The sequence below is a fragment of the Oncorhynchus nerka genome, linkage group LG7 (genome assembly GCF_034236695.1).
Source record: "Oncorhynchus nerka isolate Pitt River linkage group LG7, Oner_Uvic_2.0, whole genome shotgun sequence".
Lineage (NCBI taxonomy): Eukaryota > Metazoa > Chordata > Actinopteri > Salmoniformes > Salmonidae > Oncorhynchus > Oncorhynchus nerka.
Genome location: NC_088402.1, coordinates 59,675,839 through 59,697,792, shown reverse-complemented (window position 1 = coordinate 59,697,792; position 21,954 = coordinate 59,675,839). Strand labels below are relative to the sequence as shown.

Genomic DNA, 21,954 nt, shown 5'->3' with positions numbered 1-21,954 from the left:
TCGACCCGCCCTGTGCAACTGGGTACTGGACTTCCTGACGGGCCGCCCACAGGTGGTGAGGGTAGGCAACAACATCTCCTCCCCGCTGATCCTCAACACGGGGCCCCACAAGGTGCGTTCTGAGCCCTCTCCTGTACTCCCTGTTCACCCACGACTGCGTGGCCATGTACGCCTCCAACTCAATCATCAAGTTTGCGGACGACACAACAGTGGTAGGCTTGATTACCAACAACGACGAGACGGCCTACAGGGAGGAGGTGAGGGCCCTCGGAGTGTGGTGTCAGGAAAATAACCTCACACTCAACGTCAACAAAACGAAGGAGATGATTGTGGACTTCAGGAAACAGCAGAGGAACACCCCCTATCCACATCGATGGATCAGTAGTGGAGAGGGTAGCAAGTTTTAAGTTCCTCGGCATACACATCACAGACAAACTGAATTGGTCCACTCACACTGACAGCGTCGTGAAGAAGGCGCAGCAGCGCCTCTTCAACCTCAGGAGGCTGAAGAAATTCGGCTTGTCACCAAAAGCACTCACAAACTTCTACAGATGCACAATCGAGAGCATCCTGGCGGGCTGTATCACCGCCTGGTACGGCAACTGCTCCGCCCTCAACCGTAAGGCTCTCCAGAGGGTAGTGAGGTCTGCACAACGCATCACCGGGGCAAACTACCTGCCCTCCAGGACACCTACACCACCCGATGTTACAGGAAGGCCATAAAGATCATCAAGGACATCAACCACCGAACCACTGCCTGTTCACCCCGCTATCATCCAGAAGGCGAGGTCAGTACAGGTGCATCAAAGCTGGGACCGAGAGACTGAAAAACACCTTCTATCTCAAGGCCATCAGACTGTTAAACAGCCACCACTAACATTGAGTGGCTGCTGCCAACACACTGTCATTGACACTGACCCAACTCCAGCCACTTTAATAATGGGAATTGATGGGAAATGATGTAAATATATCACTAGCCACTTTAAACAATGCTACCTTATATAATGTTACTTACCCTACATTATTCATCTCATATGCATATGTATATACTGTACTCTAGATCATCGACTGCATTCTTATGTCACTAGCCACTTTAACTATGCCACTTTGTTTACTTTGTCTACATACTCATCTCATATGTATATACTGTACTCGATACCATCTACTGTATGCTGCTCTGTACCATCACTCATTCATATATCCTTATGTACATATTCCTTATCCCCTTACACTGTGTATAAGACAGTAGTTTTGGAATTGTTAGTTAGATTACTTGTTGGTTATCACTGCATTGTCGGAACTAGAAGCACAAGCATTTCGCTACACTCGCATTAACATCTGCTAACCATGTGTATGTGACAAATCAAATTTGATTTGATTTTGATTTGATTTGATTTGGTGATGCTAGTCGGGCATGCGGGTGCAGGCAGCGATCGGTTGAAAAGCATGCATTTGGTTTTACTCGCGTTTAAGAGCAGTTGGAGGCCACGGAAGGAGTGCTGTATGGCATTGAAGCTCGTTTGGAGGTTAGATAGCACAGTGTCCAATGACGGGCCGAAAGTATATAGAATGGTGTCGTCTGCGAAGAGGTGGATCAGGGAATCGCCCGCAGCAAGAGCAACATCATTGATATATACAGAGAAAAGAGTCGGCCCGAGAATCGAACCCTGTGGCACCCCCATAGAGACTGCCAGAGGACCGGACAGCATGCCCTCCGATTTGACACACTGAACTCTGTCTGCAAAGTAATTGGTGAACCAGGCAAGGCAGTCATCCGAGAAACCGAGGCTATTGAGTCTGCCGATAAGAATATGATGATTGACAGAGTCGAAAGCCTTGGCGAGGTCGATGAAGACGGCTGCACAGTACTGTCTTTTATCGATGGCGGTTATGATATCGTTTAGTACCTTGAGCGTGGCTGAGGTGCACCCGTGACCGGCTCGGAAACCAGATTGCACAGCGGAGAAGGTACGGTGGGATTCGAGATGGTCAGTAACCTGTTTGTTGACTTGGCTTTCGAAGACCTTAGATACATGTGGTTCTGGAAGGGCTGAAGTGAACATTGAATCTGACCAGCTGGTGTCTATTTTTTAGGAAGGATCCAGAGAATCTGATACTTAAATATTTACAGGGTGCAGATATAATGCTTTATAACTTGTTTTAACCATGTATGAGCCTTTATAATGTCTTCTAACTCTCCATAGCGTTGGAGGGGAATCTGGAGAGTAGTAGGCCTGTGATGAGTACCAGTCCCCTGGAGACACAGACTAAACAGGCCTCAGAGGTAGCAGCCCTGGAGGGTAATATCACTTCACTCAGGTAAAGAGGGTTTTGGGGATTTTCTTTCAACTTATTAGATGGCCTCATTATTGATGAGACTAAATAGTGGAAACATTCCCCAATAGGCACAGACTATTACTGACATTTAACTAGAGGGACCTTACCACATTTTATAGTAAATTTGATGCAATACGTCAACAGTTTTGATTGTAAATCATAATGTATGCAACCTCCAAATGTTTTAATGTAAGGCTATTCACCTTAGATGCCGTCTCTGTGTATTCACACCATGGTATTTCTTGCTATCTTGCACAAAGGAGTGACGTCATCCCTCAGCAAACATCCCCATGCTCACACTGTGCTTTCCTCATGAATAATTCATGAGGCCAGAAATATATGCGTGAGTCATGACTCATGCTTTTCTTATATAATGACTCTGATATATATATGATCCTTATAGGGATCAGTCTGTGAAACTACCCTCTTGTCTCAAACCAAGCGGAGGATTACTTCTGAAGGCCCAGGCACTGATTCCTAAATGTAATCTGACGTCTTCTTATCCCATCCCATGTATTCCACTGCATTTTAGTTAAAGAGAAGCCTATGAGAGTCCCTGGTGGCCATTTCTGAACACACTGTATAGTACAGCTACAGTGCAGAATGTGTCTTTTAAATCTTAGATTAATGATCATGCAGACTTATTTTTTACAGCTAATTTAGGTGGTCATATTACCACAGTCTCTTTCAAATATGGTGATAGTATGCCTTGTTTCAGTCTGTGTGTGTGTGTGTGTGTGTGTGTGTGTGTGTGTGTGTGTGTGTGTGTGTGTGTGTGTGTGTGTGTGTGTTTAACTATACTTGTGGGGACCAGAAGTCTGTACGAAGCCCCAGTTTGGGGTCGAAACGTGTGCAGATTTACTTTTTGTTCAACCATTCCATATTTCTAGTTTGTTAACTAAAATACCCTCCTCTTGTTTTCCTTGTTCTCATCTCTCCAGGGCAGACTTGGCCCAGTCTCAGCTGGAAACATGTAGCCAGGGTGACCTCATCGTGGCTTTGAGTCGTGACTTGGCTGCAGCCAATGCCAGGATAACAGACATGACAGGTGCAATCTCACATGTTGATCCATCCCTTCAGTATATTATGGTAGTATGTCAATTATATAATGCTACAATGATACAAAGAATATTGAAAGCAAGTGCTTCCACACACAGGTGTGGTTCCTTAGTTAATTAAGCAATGAAGATCCCATCATGCTTAGAGTCATGTATAAAAATGCTGGGCCGGCCATTATATTGGCTACCGTGGCTATGCCCCCATAGAATGACAATGTCTCCATCCACTGGGCACAAGTGTTCACAGAATGATTTGATGAGCATAAAAACAATGTAAACCAAATGCCATGGCTGCCTCAGTCACCAGATCTCAACCCAATTGAACACTTATGGGAGATTCTGGAGCGGCGCCTGAGGCATTATTTTTCACCGTCAACAAAAGACCAAATTATGTTCTGTCTCGTGGTGGCCCAGCGCTCTATTAAGACACTTTATGTTGGTGTTTCCTTTATTTTGGCAGTTACCTGGACATGTCAGATCACATTCAGATCACATTAACATAGCAGTCTCACATTTTGTGCGCTGTGTGTGTGTGTGTGTGTGTGTGTGTGTGTGTGTGTGTGTGTGTGTGTGTGTGTGTGTGTGTGTGTGTGTGTGTGTGTGTGTGTGTGTGTGTGTGAATGCTTAACTGTGTATATCCTGCAGGGGAGCTCAGTGAGCAGCAGAAACTACAGTTGGAGCAGCTTAAGGCTCTGGTCGTCGATCAGAGGGTCCAACTGAGCACTCTCACTCAGAAGCTAATGCTGATGTCACAACTCGTGGAGCAGAAAGGGGAGGAGCTTGAGAAAGTGAGGGATGAATTGAGGTAGGTCTGAGGTAGGTGCGGGGGGAGACATTTAAAGCTGAGGAGTGAGTTTACCTTGGATTTGTAATGTGGAATCCTCAAATGTAATATCATATGTGTACAAATGTGAAGAACCAATACATTTAAACTCTCTCCACGATATAATGACATTTTTGCAAAAAATATATATTTACCTTGAAATGGCATAAGTACAAAGTAATGTAGTAGCTATATTAGGGTCATTAAGATAGCAAGCAGCCAGCCAGCATGTAGTGAAGGGCTGATGCGTTGTGTCCTATCTTATATTTTATGATTTGATTTGATTTGATCTAATGTGTTGTGTCCTACCAGGATTTGTCAGGTGGACCTGGAGAAGAGTCTCAGGGCAGAGAGAGAGATGAAGGAACAGAGGACAAACCCTGAGCAGACCCAGCCTGTCCACTACTCTGTTGTCTCCTGCATACCACCACACACAAAGGCGAGTGGAATAACATAAAGGCCCATATTCACAAAGAGTCTCAGAGTAGGAGTGCTGATTTAGGATCAGCTTTGACTTTTAGATTATAATGAGTAAACCCAAGGGGGAACCTGATCCTTGTACTCCCTACTCTGAGACACTTTAGGAATACAGGGCCAGTGGTGTACACCTCTGGTCCTCGAGGGCCGCTGTGTCTCCTGGCTTTTGGTGAACTGGTTGATTTAGATTTAGACCAGGGACACCAGGTGTTTGTAGCCTGGTCCCAGATGTGTATGTGCTGTCTCATCGACTCATACGGTGGTTATCATGCCAGACAACAACCATAGGAGTTGACTATGCTATAAAGGACAAACATATCTGGGACCAGGCTAAGAGGATTGCACTCTCCAGCCGCATTGATCAACTGAAGGTAAGAGAGGAATCAAATGAAGCACGAGGCACACAACAATATGGAAAAAATCTGCAGCATCATAGGTTCACCACACATACACATGAATACGTTACTGAAAAAAAGAGGTCTGATATTTAGCTGTCTGGTTCAGTAAACGCTGGAGGGTGCCTCTGTTTCCTCAGAGAAAAGCCAGTTTGAACAGGTTCTGCTGATAATGATCTTGTGCTGTGGTGCCACGCCTCTAACTCAGTACAATCAACACTCAGAGGAAGAGACCATCTCCTATTCCCCCTCCTATCAGGACACGGGAGAAGCAGGCGATACATTATATGACATTGTGCATCACTATGTTTAATGGCATGTGCCTCGCATCCTGACAACACACTCGCAGCACCTTGTCGTAAACCATAACAACAATACAGTACAACATGACACGACTCCTCTGTGTTCCCCAGGGAACTCATTTATCTGCTGTTTGTCTCTCTGAATGGAAAATAGAGGGCCTCAAAAGCTTCGTACTGCCCAGACATGATTTAGGCTTGTGTTTGTTACACAAACTGTATTGTGTGTGTGTGTGTGTGTGTGTGTGTGTGTGTGTGTGTGTGTGTGTGTGTGTGTGTGTGTGTGTGTGTGTGTGTCACTCAATCACTCACTCACTTCTACAAAATAGCCATTCAGACTCTTGTTTTAGTCCCCGTGTTATAGTCATTAGGCCCACTACAGTGTAGTGAGGATCGGGAACATTGCATTGTGTCAGTAGGTGATGCATTCGAACTTGCTGACTCACACTACAGACCACAATGACAGGCGTTGTGCCCCTGAGTGTGTTTCATACGATCAGCCACAGATCTGCAGTCAAGGACACTTGGCTGGAAAGGAGCTCAAGTCAACATCCACCGAGTCATTGAACTCAATGGAGGTGCATTTCAATATAATTTCCTTCGATTTCACTCATAGCAACACAAAGAAATCACACATCATAGTCTAGTAACAGCTTGGATCTTTTCATAAAGCACAGCCAAAAAGAATCTCAACCTGCAAGATGCCAGCAGTCAAATGATTTGCGCATTAACAGAAGCGCCATTGTTTGATATGAGTCAAAAACACAAATCTGAAACATTAATTGTATAAAGGAATATTAGTGGATGTATAGCCATGATACCAGAGAATGGAGAATGAAATATAATAGATTATAATATACATTTACATTTTTCTAAATTAATAATTTGTCAGTGAGATGTGTTCACAACCCGTGTATAAATCGCTTTATCTAAAAGCTAGTGATCAATTGTAACAGGGTGTAGATGTGTGTCATATCTTTGGGGTCATAGAAGGACACCTCCCTACTGTCGTAGTCAATTCAAATCAAATTTTATTGGTCACATACACATGGTTAGCAGATGTTATTGCGAGTGTAGCGAAATGCTTGTGCTCCTACAATGGCAAGAAAAAGTATGTGAACCCTTTGGCATTTCCTGGACTTCTGCATGAATTGGTCATAAAATTTGATCTGATCATCTAATTCACAACAATAGACAAACAGTCTGCTTAAACTAATAACACACAAACAATTATACGTTTTCCTGTCTTTATTGAACACACCGTTTAGACATTCACAGTGCAGGGTGGAAAAAGTACGTGAACCCTTGGATTTAATAACTGGTTGACCCTTCTTTGGCAGCAATAACCTCATCCAAACGTTTTCTGTAGTTGCGGATCAGACCTGCACGACGGTCAGGAGGAATTTTGGACCATTCCTCTTTACAAAACTGTTTCAGTTCAGCAATATTCTTGGGGTGTCTGGTGTGAACTGCTCTCTTGAGGTCATGCCACAGCATCTCAATCAGGTTGAGGTCAGGTCTCTGACTGGGCCACTCCAGAAGGCCTATTTTCTTCTGTTGAATCCATTCTGTATGTATTGTCCTGTTGCATCACCCAACTTCTGTTGAGCTTCAATTGGCGGACAGATAGCCTTACATTATCCTGCAAAATGTCTTGATAAACTTGGTAATTCATTTTTCTGTCGATGATAGCTAGCTGTTCAGGCCCTGAGGCGGCAAAGCAGCTCCAAACCATGATGCTCCCTTCAACATACTTTACAGTTGGATGAGGTTTTGGTGTGCTGTGCTGTGCCTTTTTTTCTACACACATAGTTTTGTGTGTTCCTTCCAAACTACTCATCTTTAGTTTCATCTGTCCACAGCATATTTTGCCAGTAGCGCTGTCGAACATCCAGATGCTCTTTTGTGAATTTCAGACATGCAGCAATGTTTTTTTTGGACAGCAGTGGCTTCTTCCGTGTTGTCCTCCCATGAACACCATTCTTGTTTAGTGTTTTACGTATCATAGACTCTTCAACAGAGATTTTAGCATGTTCCAGAGATTTCTAAAAGTCTTTAGCTGATACTCTAGGATTCTTCTTAACCTCATTGAGCATTCTGCGCTGTGCTCTTACAGTCATCTTTACAGGCACTCCTAGGGAGAGTAGCAACAGTGCTAAACTTTCTCCATTTATAGACATAGACATATTTGTCTTACCGTGGACTGGTGAGCAGCAAGGCTTTTAGAGATACTTTTGTAACCCTTTCCAGCTTTACGCATGTCAACAATTCTTAATCTTGGGTCTTATGAGATCTCTTTTGTTCGAGGCATGGTTCACATCAGGCAATGGTTCTTGTGAATAGCAAACTCAAATTTTGTGAGTGGTTTTTATAGGGCAGAACAGCTCTAACCAACATCTCCAATCTCATCTCAATGATTGTACTCCAGGTTAGCTGACTCCTGACTCCAATTAGCTTTTGGAGAAGTCATTAGCCTAGGGGTTCACATACTTTTTCCAACCTACACTGTGAATGTTTAAATTATATATTCAATATAGACAATAATTTGTGTTATTAGTTTGTCTGTTGTTGTGACTTAGATGAAGATCAGATCTAATTTTATGACCAATTTATGCAGAAATACAGATATTTCCTAAGGGTTCACATACTTTTTCTTGCCACTTTTGTTCCGACAGTGCAGCAATATCTAACAAGTAATATCTAGCAATTCCACAACAGATACCAAATACGCACAAATCTAAGTATAGGAATGGAATAAGAATATATAAATATAAAATATGGATGAGCAATGACAGAGCGGCATCGATTAAGATGCAATATATAGTATAGAATACAGTATATACATGAGTAATGCAAGATATGCAAACAATATTAAAGTGGCATTATTAAAGTGACTAGTGTTCCATTTATAAAAATACCCAGTGATTTCAAGTCTGTATGTGGACAGCAGCCCCTCTGTGCTAGTGATGGCTGTTGAACAGTCTGATGGCCTTGAGATATAAGTTGTTTGTCTGTCTCTCTGTACCAGCTTTGATGCACCTGTACTGACCTCGCCTTCTGGATGCTAGCAGGGTGAACAGGCTGTAGCTTGGGTGGTTGTTGTTCTTGATGATCTTTTTGGCCTTCCTGTGACATCTGATGCTATAGGTATCCTGGAGGGCAGGTAGTTTGCCCCCGGTGATGCGTTGTGCAGACCGCACTGTCCTCTGGAGAGCCCTGCGGTTGTGGGTGGTGCAGTTGCCGTACCAGGCGGTGATACAGCCCGACAGGATGCTCTCAATTGTGCATCTGTAAAAGTTTGTGAGGGTTTTAGGTGGAAAGCCAAATGTCTTCAGCCTCCTGAGGTTGAAGAGGCGCTGTTGCCTTCTTCACCACACGGTCTGTGTGGGTGGACCATTTCAGTTTGTCTGTGATGTGTATGCCAAGGAGCTTAAAACTTTCCACCTTCTCCACGCTGTCCCATTGATGTGGATAGGGGCGTGCTCCCTCTGTTGTTTCCTGAAGTCCACGATCATCTCCTTTGTTTTGTTGAGTGAGAGGTTATTTTCCTGACACCACACTCCGAGAGCCCTCACCTCCTCCCTGGAGGCTGTCTCGTCATTGTTGGTAATCAAGCCTACTACTGTTGTGTTGTCTGCAAACTTGATGATGATTGAGTTGGAGGTGTGCATGGCCACACAGTCATGGGTGAACAGGGAGTACAGGAGGGGGCTGAGCACACACCCTTGTGGGGCCCCAGTGTTGAGGATCAGCGAAGTAGAAATGTTGTTTCCTACCTTCACCACCTGGGGTAGACCATCAGGAAGTCCAGGATGCAATTGCACAGTGTGGGGTTGAGACCCAGGGCCTCAAGCTTAATGATGAGCTTGAAGGGAACTATGGTGTTGAATGCTGAGCTGTAGTCAATGAACAGCATTCTTACATAGGTATTCCTCTTGTCCAGATGAGCTAGGGCAGTGTAGTGTGATGGCGATTGCATCATCTGTGGACCTATTGGGGCGGTAAGCAAATTGAAATGGGTCTAGGGTGACAGGTAAGCTGGAGGTGATATGATCCTTGACTAGTCTCTCAAAGCACTTCATGATGACAGAATGATGACAGATGGTCATTTAGTTCAGTTACCTTTGCATTCTTGGGTACAGGAACAATGGCCATCTTGAAGCATGTGGGGATAACAGACTGGGATAGGGAGAGATTGAATATGTATCCAGCTGCATTCTAAACCTTTGGGGTCTTCTTTTAAGTGTGAGAGGCTCAACTCGTCCTCCTACTTTGTACTTACCACTCTTCAGCATTATACACATACTCAATCATTTGGTGATGCATCCAGCTCTTCCTTCATGTCAATTGACTTTTTGGCTACAACCATAGTCCACTTAGTGTTGTCCCCCACCTCTACTTCTGAGTTGTGAAATCCTGAGCTGAACCTCTCAGAGGAAAAACTCTAGACCCTATCATGACTTAAGAATATGATTCAAACGTCGTTTTTTTCTCCCTTTGTGTCCAGGAAATGGCCACTGTCACTGCTCCTGGGGAGTATGCCAAGCAGGGGTCAAAGTCCAGAGGTTATCGGCACAAGGAGGTGATTCAGCATCAGAGGGAGGCTCTGTCAGAGATGAGGGCCAGGATCGGAGCCTTGGAGCAAACATGGCCCCTGAGTAAGCAAAGTCAAAACTCTATGAATATAGAAAGACAGCCTGCACACAGCATGTTTTGCTCCCATGTGATATAATTGAACACGGCAAAGGCTATTGCAGGATTAATTAGGGCAGGGACCAGGGGCCCTAAGACCCCATATCAGATTATCTCGGATAAATAAATAAAAATTTAAGTAGGGAAAATACTTTTTTTTAAAATCTTAAATATGCTGCTTTTGTGCTGCTCCCTATCTCTATGCCTTGGTCGATGTCCTTGTACATTGTCTATATATTTTATTTAAATGACTTAGGAGACTATAAAACTTTGTGTCCTCCAAAGTGTTCCTCTTCTCTGATATTTGGGTAACTGTTTGTTCCCTCAGAGCGCTTCACCCAGCAGGGGGCACCTAAGACACAAGCAGGGAGTGAGACGAGCAAACTCAGCACACCGAGGTCTGCAGTGGTAAGCACCTGACCCAGCCTGGTCTCATAGACTAACCGTAACATAGTAAACATAAATCCGGGAACTCAAATTAGTATGATATGTTACGTTTGGTATGGTTACATAAGACAGATGGTTACTTTTTTTCCCCATTGCGAAATGTATTAAAAGTTCTTAATTAAATACACCCGATGAACACGTCCCAATACTCACTCTGCTGAGAAATTCATCTTAAAGCCTATGACTATGATTATCAACTTAGTATTGTGTAATGTCATATGTTACATGATCATTTCAATCTAGAGTGCCTGGCCACTCCATGGAGCATTGGGGGAGGAGACCCTGGAGCGCACAGCCAGACTGGACCTATCAGACGCCCTGGACCTCAGCGAGAGGACAGTGAGTGGAAGGATGCTCTCAGGGGTAGAGTGTGGGTGGCTATGACAGTGTTCTTCAATTCTAACCCAAGAGAGCTACAGGGTGGGCAGATATTTGTCCTAGCCCAGCACCTACTTGATTCAACTAATCATTAATTACTCCTCTCATTCTGTCTTTGTCTCTCTCTCTATTTGTCTCTCTCTCTATTTCTCTATTTGTCTCTCTGTCTCTCTCTATTTCTCTATTTCTCTCTCTATTTGTCTCTCTCTATTTGTCTCTCTCTCCATATATATTTTTCTCTCTCTCTCTCTATTTGTCTCTCTCTCTATTTGTGTCTCTCTCTCTCTCTCTCTCTCTCTCTATTTGTCTCTCTCTATTTGTCTCTCTCTCTATTTGTCTCTCTCTCTCTCTATTTGTCTCTCTCTCTCTCTACTTGTGTCTCTCTCTCTATTTGTGTATCTCTCTATTTGTCTCTCTCTCTCTATTTGTCTCTCTCTCTCTCTCTCTATTTGTCTCTCTATTTGTCTCTCTATTTGTCTCTCTCCCTCTCCCTCTCTCTCTCTCTCTCTCTCTCTCTCTCTCTCTCTCTCTCTCAGTACCTGGATCTGGCACGGGCGCTGTGCGAGGCTCTGGAGTTGAGCGAGGGCCAGCTGCAGGGGTGTGTGTCCCTGCAGCACCTGCCCCAGGAGGAGAGGGCCAGTCTGGCTTCTTTGCGTCACGCAGACCTGGAGCTGCTCCGGAGCTGCATGGCCCTACAGCACAGCCAGGCCCAGCGAAGTGAAACCCTACTGCAGCAGCAGCATAGAGAAATGACTACTCTCAGGTAGGGAAGTAAAAGAAGGGAATACAGGGCCATGAACTAGATCCCTTTCCTCAATAGTGTATTTTCATGAAATTACTATAAATATGCCTGTCACGCCCTGACCATAGAGAGCCTTTTATTCTCTGTGTTGGTTAGGTCAGGGTGTGACTAGGGTGGGTTATCTAGGTTATTGTATGTCTATGTTGGCCTGGTATGGTTCCCAATCAGAGGCAGCTGTTTATCGTTGTCTCTGATTGGGGATCATATTTAGGCAGCCATTTCCCCCAGTGTTTTGTGGGATTTTGTTTCTGTGTATTGGCCTGTGAGCACGCTATGACGTCACCTTTCGTTTGGCTGTTTATTGTTTTTTTTTGTAAGTTTAATTTGAATTAATGTGGAACTCTATGTACGCTGAGCCTTGGTTCGGCATTCATTATAACGATCGTGACAATGCCACTTAGCAGACACTTTTATCCAAAGCAATATACAGTACAGTGAGTGCATACATTTTTATAATTTGTATGTAATCCCTGCAGAAATTTACCAAATATAACTTGGAATTGCTAGCACCACACTCTTACCAACCAATCACCCGCTAGCTGCCTACCGTAGGAGCAACACAAGAGTCAACTATTTATTTTACCTACTTTTATTGGTTGGTGTTTACGTAATGTGTCAACCCATTTGATTGATGAGTAGAAAACCCACCTGCCTCAAGTGACTTGAAACAGGATTGTAGTTAGGTTGATTTGATCATTGATACATGTCTATTACATCTGTCCTCCCCCTCTGCTTCCCTCCCCTCCCCCGCCCAGGGAGAGCCAGGCGGCGGGCCAGCAACTCCAGTCCAGGCTGGATATGCTGAGGACCGAGCTGGAGACGGAGAGCCAAGAGAGCTGCCTGCTCCGCGAGGCCTTGCGCCACACCCAGAGTCGTCTGGAACATGAGATAGACCTAAACACCAGGGCCGTAAAGAGCCGTAAGGTATAGAAAGTCGTAGAGCGGAGTGAAACACTCAACGAACCCAGAGGCCTATTTGTTTTGTAACACATATTCACCTTGATGTACAATAGGCTGGACCAGGAGATCGGCCTTAACACCAGGGCCGTAAAGAGCCATAAGGTATAGAAAGGAGCCTGGTAGAACGGAGTTCAACAGTCCAACCCATGGGGTGATTTGCTTTGTAACACCTAAAATGTATCTAGTCCAGCTAGTTCAACTTTGCTGGGTACCTGACTGTTTCTGCTTCATCAATGTTACTACTTCTAGGTATGCATGGGTAGGTAGTATTTGGAAAACAACAGCTGTGGTAAAATTCTTACAGACGGTGCCGTTGAATGCCAGTCATGGTATGGTAGGAATTGTGTAATTTACCTGGGGCCATTATTAACAGAACAGACACAAGAACCTCATACTTTTGTTCCAGGTAATTTGCTCACCCTCAGACAAGCTATGCTGAGTCCATTGAAAATGGACATGACTAGTCGATTGTCCACTAAGCAAGTCCACACACACGACACAGACAGAGACAGACAGACAGACAGACGACAGACAGACAGACAGACAGACAGACAGACAGACAGACAGACAGACAGACAGACAGACCCTTCCTCAGGCTTTGTTGTGCTGTTCAAGCATGTATGGATTGATCAAAAATCAAGTAAGTGCTTAAGTAAGGTAAATTTCCTCCATCTACGGTAATATCAAGTAGATAGATAACTAACTTGGAACAATCTTAGGAAATGCTAATGGTGTCTCATTGGGATGCAGAATGGCAATTGACCATAGGGCTGAACCTATAACCTAAGGCTCATTATTACATGCAGTATGAGTCAATAGCATCTACAGTACCAGTGGTCATACAAGTATATACAGTGCATTCGGAAAATATTCAGACCCCTTGACTTTTTCCACATTTTCTTACATTACAGTCTTATTCTAAAATGTATTAAATAATTTTTCCCCATTATCAATCTAGACACAATACCCCCTAAATGACTTGGTGGTTCCAAACTTCTTCCATGTAAGAATGATGGAGGCCACTGTGTTCTTGGGGACCTTCAATGCTGCATAAAAATTGTGCCTCGACACAATCCTGTCTCTGAGCTCTACAGACAATTCATTCAACCTCATGGCTTGGTGTTTACTCTGACATGCACTGTGGGACCTTATATAGACAGGTGTGTGCCTTTCCAAATCATGTCCAATCAATTGAATTTACTACAGGTGTACTCCAGTCAAGTCCTTGAAACATCTCAAGTAGGATCAATGGAAACATGATGCATCTGAGCTCAATTTTCTCATAGCAAAGGAATAAATTCTAAAAACCAGTTTTTGCTTTGTTCATTATAGGGTATTGTGTGTAGATTGCTGAGAAGAAAAAAAATATTTGAATCCATTTTGGAATAAGGCTGTAACGTAACAAAATGTGGAAAAAGTCCAGGCGTCTAAATGCTTTCCAAAGGCGCTTATAGAATATGTAACACAGCCATCCTCTTAAGGATTGGACCCCTTTTTCCCCATTTTCGCCTAAAATTACATTCCCAAAGCTAACTGCCTGTAGCTCAGGACCTGAAGCAAGGATATGCATATTCGTGATACCATTTGAAAGGAAACACTTTGATGTTTGTGGAAATGTGAATTAATGTTGGAGAATATAACACATATCTGGTAAAAATATAATACAAATAAGAAACATGTGTTTTTTACATCTTTGAAATGGAAGAGGGAGGCAAAATGTAATATTCCAGATTTGGCGCAATTTCGATTTTGGCCACTAGCAGTGTATGTGCAAAGTTTTAGACTGATTAAATGAACCATTGCATTTCTGTTCAAAATGTTGTATCAAGACTGCCCAAATGTGCCTAGTTATGCTTGGTTCATATCAGATATGTCTATGTCCTGGGAAATGTTGTTATTACTGCAAAGTTTTAGACTGATTAAATGAACCATTGCATTTCTGTTCAAAATGTTGTATCAAGACTGCCCAAATGTGCCTAGTTAGTTTATTAATACTGCCTATTGCCTTTTGGCACACACAGTATCTGCTGTTGAATAAAATTACTGTTTTACCATTTTGGACTACTATATATCCCCTACAGGATCGGCACCGATCCTGTATGGGATATATAGTAGTCCAAAATGGTATTCTATGCAACAGCAATTATGTGTCAAATGACAGTTTGGGCCATGTCTTAGGGTAGGGTAGGGTGTCATAACTTGACACTTTAAAAAGGCTTTATACTCTGTGTATGAGTACTATGGGACATGGCCTAATCCAGTGTGATTGTGAACTGACGTTTAAAACAGCCATTTTATTCAACAGCAGATACCGTGTGTACCAAAAGGCAATATGCTTTTACAGTGAATTTTAGAGTGGCCAAACTTTTATTTTCCACAGTCATGTTAACAAAACTACCTTGATTCCAGTCATCATAGTGGCCATTCTCTGGTTGTTTGTAGCATAGTGCCATTCATGTAAATTGACTGTAAGTTAACAGATCAGTAATTGAAAGGTATACTGTGGCCCCCGGGCCCCTCTGTCTCACTATGTGTTTAAGCTTAATATCTCATATCCATGATTAAGATGGACTCAGCTTAATGTGTCTATGAATCAGGGTGAGGATTGGTATCAGCAGCATGTTTTCAGCATAAATAGCAAGTATTCAGCATAACCTTAATTAAGCGTAAAACGCTTCATATTAATAGCACTATTTTTATGGCAAGATCTGATGTGAAAAGATCTGATCTGATTGATCAAAAGACCAATTAGTGGAAAAAAGATCAGAGTTGGGCTGCCTGTCTAAACGCAGCCTTTGTTTGCTTTCCTCCATTTTCACCCTCCCCTGTCTTCTCCTCTATTCCCTCATTCCTTCTTAACCTCCCTCCCTCCCTCCTTTCTCCCTCTCAAACCCCTCTCTTCCCTCCCTCTCATCTCTCTCCCCTCCGTCTCATACCTCCCTTTCCCCTCTCTCTTCCCTCCACAGGCAGTGAGTGTGGAGAAAGTCCAGAGGAGGAGTGGGAAGACAGCCTCTCACAGCTGTGTCCTCACTGAGGCCGGCGACAAGGTGAGCCAGAGCCACAGCTGGATAGACAAACAGACACACGATTCCTCTGCTGCTCGTATCAACTGTTTGTTTTTTTATTCCATTTTTTATTTGACAGTATGAACACAATACAGAAAGACACGTTTGCATTGTGGAACTTTGTGAAAACCCATTAGATGAAACCCAATGGTGTTATAAAACAGCTGTATCCTGGGCTCCTATCCTTCTCCTGGCAGATACCGTTCCACCCAGCATACTTTCCCTCACTCTACACGCAGTGATGTCACTGTTTTAGTCCACAAACCGTTAACATCCTAGATTTACAATATACTAGCGTAAGTTGCTTGTCTGCTTGGTTCTGTTCCAAGGAAGTGGCTTCCAGATGAACTTTGTGATATTTAATGAATGATTTTTGAACATAGTATAGTCATCCTATATTGTCTCTCCTCTCCAGTCCTACCAACAACAACAAAAAATTGGTGGTTCTGACTTGCCGCTACTCCACACAAAAATCACAGTTTGTTGTTTGAAGTAAACATACCCATCTAACTGTACCTCCAGTAGGCTATCTCTTTTCATGATCCTCATTACCTCAACCACTGGCTGTGTGAGTCCGTCTACCACACTAGCATAATCTAAAGATCAATAGAAATGTCACTGTCACCTATTAATAATTCACATGCACACAGAGGTGTAACACACACCCCCGCAGCCCCCGTTATCAGCTTTAAAACTGCAACATTTTCTCTCAGCCTGAGGGCAAAATGTATAGAATACCAATAAATTATATTTAAAACTGCTGCATTTTCTCTCAGCCTCATGGCAGAATCTATAGAATAGCAGGAGATTAGCTATAAAACTGCACATTTTTCTCTCTGCTTGCGTGTTACTGCACGCCCGCACACACATAACACACACACACAAACACACTACCATTGCAGCCCCCAGAAGTGTTAATTATAGCTGCTAATACTAATAAGGAGGGAGGCTAGTTCAGAGTATCTGATATGGTTGGATTGGAGAAATCAGTAGGGTGGAAACCATATCTTCACTTATCCAGTCAGATGAATGGTTACCTCAAGGAAGAGGGGAACTGAGGCTACATTTTGAAGATATTCCAATAGGGCCCCTGTCTTCCTCTGCCAAAAACACATTTCCATGGACTGTATAGAAAATTGATAATTAAGTACTCTTCTTCTGAACAGGCGACAGCGAAGACATCCAGCCTGCTGGAGAGGCTGAAGAAGAGAGAGTACGAGATGGAGACCCTGAAGAGGCAGCTGGGGAAGAAGGAGTTTGGCAAGATGGCCTCCAAGCTGGAGCTGGCCATTGTACAGCAGCAGCCTCAACAGGCCCCACCACTGACAGAGCCCTCCTAATGTACTGTAATCCTGCCCTACACTGGAGTGACTGGACACCAGGGGCAAGGAGACCGGCTCAAGGGTCCTTTTGACTTGAACAGCGGAGGACACTCATTACTACGAGACTAGTGAACACTGCTAGTGTGCGTCACACCATAGAATTAGAAATATAGCACAGCAGGTCTACTAGAACTCACCGTCCCATTCAAGTCAGCGTCAGTCTATTTCATTGCTTCACGCGTACTGTACCGCTGCTTCTGGCCATGAGGACGTTTCTGCTGGTGGCTGTATACTCCCACACATCAGAGCCATTCGTTCTATATACTGTATAGCTTTGCACCACATCGTAATGAGTGAATGCCCCTATAGAGATGATGGAATAGTCAATGCATGAGCATGTGGGTGCTAATGATGTGTGTTTCAAAGGCAGCTTTTCTCAGCTTCCCTCTGAGCTTTGAATGTAAAAAGTCTGTCGGGCTATCTGCCACAGCTATATTATTTTAGCCGGAACACTTCACCGCTCTTGTTCATCCATTCACCACGGAAAATGAGGCCGTCTTTATGCACGACAATACAAATGCGTTCTTCTGCAGACATTTCTGCCGATACAGTATAATATTTTGGTTGACACGTCATTGCGATATCTCAGCAATAAAAAAAAATGGCCAAGGCGTCCATTTGAGCGGCTATTTCGGGAGTGTGAGTGCTAATGACAGGAATATGCCCCTGAACCGCAGATACAAAGAAAAAAGGAGTCTGTTATTCCTCCTATCTGCAGTAGACCTCCTCCCCCACACCCGCCCTCCTCGCCATGCCTCGAGGATGTTGTCGTCCGTTATCGCAGTGGGCAGAGAGAAAAGCTGATTCATTTATTCATCATCAGAGCCTTTTCTTGCTCACAGCAGCACACACCGTCACAGTCACGTGAGCATAGGATGAGAGAGAGTGGTTTGTGTGTATAGGTGCGTATGTGTATGTGGGAAGGTGTGAAAGGGTCAAGCGTGAGCGAGCATGCGCATCAGTGTGTTGTTTTGAGTGCGTGTTTGTGACGTGTGGCAGTGTTCATGACGTGTGTGAGTGAGTAGGCCTATGTGTGAGTCTCTCTCGGTTTGTGCATGTGATTGTGTATGTGTGCATGTGCAAAATCTATTATTCAGGATATTAATCCTCCATTGTTCTACATAAAGCAGATGCCACAGATAATAGAGCCAGTACATGGTTTGGTTTCTCTCTCTATTAAGACTGTAAAAACACCAGCAAATCAGCTCAAAGTCATTTTAATTTTGGAAATCTGTTCCAAAGTAATCTCACGCATAATGGAGAAATATATGTGATCGTATACAAATATAGGTTTGAAATGATTATATGCTTTTGTGAAATATGATATCTGTTTGGGGGTTTTTGCGATCAATTTGCAGTCTACAAATTATTTCTATTATTATTTCAAATTATTATGTTCCGGGCCTCTGACCGTCTGCTCGAGAAAATATTGTCCCGCAGCTGAATCTAGTTGATGATCCCTGTCGTAAGAGATAATGAGGGCTACTCCTAAAAAAGCTTCTTGTCTTCCTCGCTCACTGACCCAGATTTGGTATTTTAGTGCATACAAGCAGATGGTACAATTTTTTTTGATGGTACAATGTTTCTTTGTTGCCTCCAGGCAAAAGGCTGCATCAGTCTGTCATCATTGCTCCTCTCTGATGTTTGCTATGGTCTACCTACCTCTATGGCCATGTGCATCAGTATAACTTCACCCCAATGCATTACTACTTGTTTCGGTGTCTTTCAGACATGTTTGTCACTCTATGCACTTTTGTTTTTATTGTCTGGACCATCACAGACAAACCACTGATTCATCTCCAGACGCCATTATAGTTTGTCTGCTTTCATTAATCAGGATCAATTATGTCTGTTTTTAACATGAGCATGTCACTCACTGGCATTGGTATGCCTTTGATTTCAGCTGGCACACAGCGCTGTGTTGAGTTGTTGCTAATTATATGTGTTGACCTCAGCAATTACTGCTCCTCCTCAGTCAGCCCCTTCTGAGTGGACACAACCAGCTAATTGGCACTGTGCATATTCCAGCGTGTTCCTTAAAGGCACAATCTGGGATATTTCCTGTTGTTCAATGGTAAAATCAATTCATGATCTTGTTCTTGAGGAATATAACTTAAACATTTTATGGCCTGTTTAGTCCTTACATTCGTAACTGCGCCGATGAAGTTGGCAGTGGTTGCATTTCTCCAGCTCCCATCCCTCAGCTCAGTCACAATGCTACTGTTTGGGCTGAAACTTAACACCAGATTTTGGCTTTCATCTTTTTATAATCAGCAGAGTGCCCCTGGTTTGCACCATTGCCTTCGCAAACAGCTAGCTCAGCTCATCTTCCATTAGCAATGCTGAGTCAAGCTTGACCTCTCCTCACTGGTCATTTACTTAAAGACTATTCTGTTTTGTTTTATTATAATGTAGGCTATCTGTGTTGAGATTCATTCACACAGAGTTTGTAAAAGCATTGAGGTTCAGTTGACCTACATCTGACAGTATAAATAAGTATAAAGTATACATATGACAGTATTTTCTGATAAGCAGCCACTTCAACAATATATTATTACACCGAACAAAAATATACATGCAACATGTAAAGTGTTGGTCCCATGTTTCATGAGCTGAAATAAAATGTATTTGTTTACATCCCTGTTAGTGACAATTTCCCCTTTGCCAAGATAATCCATCCACCTGACAGGTATGGCATATCAAGAAGCTGCCACAGATTCCGCAAGTTTTGAGGGAGCGTGCAATTGTCATGTTGACTGCAGGAATGTCCATCAGAGCTGTTGCCAGAGAATTGAATGTTAATTTCTCTACCATAAGCCGCATCCAACATCATTTTAGAGAATTTGGCAGTACGTCCCGCCAGCCTCGCAACCACGGACCACGTGTGACCACTCTAGCCCAGGACCTCCACATCTGGCTTCTTCACCTTTGGGATTGTCTGAGACCAGCCACCCGGACAGCTAATGAAACTGGATTTGCACAACCAAAGAATTTCTGCACAAACTGTCAGAAACTGTCTCAGGGAAGCTCACCTGTGTGCTCATTGTCCTCACCAGGGACAGCAGTTTGGCGTCGTAACTGACTTCAGTGGGAAAATGCTCACCTTCGATGGCCACTGGCACGCTAGAAAAGTGTGCTCTTCACGGATGAATCGCAGTTTCAACTGTACTGGGCAGATGGCAGACAGCGTGTCGTGTGGGCGAGCGATTTGCTGATGTCAACGATGTGAACAGAGAGCCCCATGGTGGCGGTGGGGTTATGGTATGGGCAGGCATAAACTACGGGCAACGAACACAATTGCATTTTAGCGATGGCGATATGAATGCACAGAGATACCGTGACGAGATCCTGAGGCCTATTGTCGTGCCATTCGTCCGATGCCATCACCACATGTTTTAGCATGATAATGCATGGCCCCATGTCGCAAGAATCGGTATCAGAATTCCTGGAAGCTGAAAATGTCCCAGTTCTTCCATGACTTGCATACTCACCAGACATGTCAACCATTGCGCGTGTATGAAGGCATGTTCCAGTTAACGCCAATATCCAGCAACTTCGCACAGCATTGAAGACAAGTGGGGAAACATTCCAAAGGCCAAAATCAACAGCCAGATCAACTCTATGCTAAGGGGACATCTGCTGCTTGAGGCAAATGGTGATCACCCCAGATACTGACTGGTTTTCTGATCCACGCCCCTATCTTTAAAAAAAAAAGTATCTATGACCAACAGATGCATATTTGTATTCCGTCATGTGAAATCCATAAATTAGAGCCTAATTTATTTATTTCAATTGACTGATTTCCTTATATGAACTGTAACTCAGTAAGACCTTTGAAATGATTTAATGTTGCATTTATATATTTGTTCAGTGTAAAAAGGTACAACATTTAACCCCTCCCATCACAAAAAGGTTCCGGTTTGAACATTTACACAGGTATTCCTCAAATAACCTTTTTGAATCGGAAAGGTTGCCTCTGTGTGGCAATTTTTAGAACCCCAAAATGTTCTTCCAGGCTTCTTTACTTCTAAGAGTGTAATGTACTCTGCAGAAAAGAATCTCCTACATTCATTTGTTTCAACATGTTGCTCCTCTGTGCCTTGATATTATTGATTTTGGGGAGTGCCAGTGCAGTGTTGTTGGACATAAGGAATGGAAAAGACGAAAGATATAGGAACATGCACAGCCTGTTGTGTTCATTAATCACTGTGTCTAGTTTTTACTTTACTGTTTGAAATAAAATAATGTTTGTTATTGCACTGGGTCATGGAGAATACAGTATGCATACTAGATTTGCTTGTGGTACTTGGATCCATTTTTTAATTCAGTTGATTTATGATTATCGTTTTTCCATTTAGTATCACTATTATTATTGCAATGTATTGATAGTATTCATCCCTGTTTGCTTAATCAGTACTTATACTTGTTTGTTCATCTATTTGTGGTGCACTTAGAGATGATTTAAATGACAATCACTGTTATTTGATTAAATATGTTATATAAGCTGTTACTAAGCTGTTACATTTCAAGACTTCCTTGCTTTTTTGTCATAATGGCTAAATTCCTTTTTCATCCGACAGTGATTTTGATACCATGGTATTGAGAGCTTTGATCTTTCCTCCCATCTCCCTTTCCTCTGTCGGAAATCCTCTCTATTTCTTGCTGCATTGCATTAGTTGAAACAAAGACTGTTCTCAGGGCAGGCCTGGTTGTAGCTAGATGCTGTCTGTTTGAGTCGAGTCAGGGAAAATTTTAGCATTTTATCTAGCCTTAATCTTTTTCTTAACCTAATTCTCCTAACCTGCCACGTTAATTCTCCTAACCTGCTGTGTAAGTTCT

General features: G+C 43.2%; 1 protein-coding gene across 1 annotated transcript in view; it reads left to right on the top strand.

The window, feature by feature from the left end:
* fhad1 (forkhead-associated (FHA) phosphopeptide binding domain 1) overlaps positions 1–21,625 on the top strand; it is a 41,634-nt gene extending 20,009 nt beyond the window's left edge. Inside the window, 9 exon segments of the mRNA XM_065020670.1 lie at positions 2,205–2,319; positions 3,279–3,385; positions 4,041–4,200; positions 4,531–4,657; positions 10,772–10,867; positions 11,443–11,669; positions 12,464–12,632; positions 15,635–15,715; positions 16,900–21,625. Coding sequence (XP_064876742.1) covers positions 2,205–2,319; positions 3,279–3,385; positions 4,041–4,200; positions 4,531–4,657; positions 10,772–10,867; positions 11,443–11,669; positions 12,464–12,632; positions 15,635–15,715; positions 16,900–17,073 — 1,256 coding nt within the window. The 3' untranslated portion in view covers positions 17,074–21,625.
* Positions 21,626–21,954: the final 329 nt, after the last annotated feature.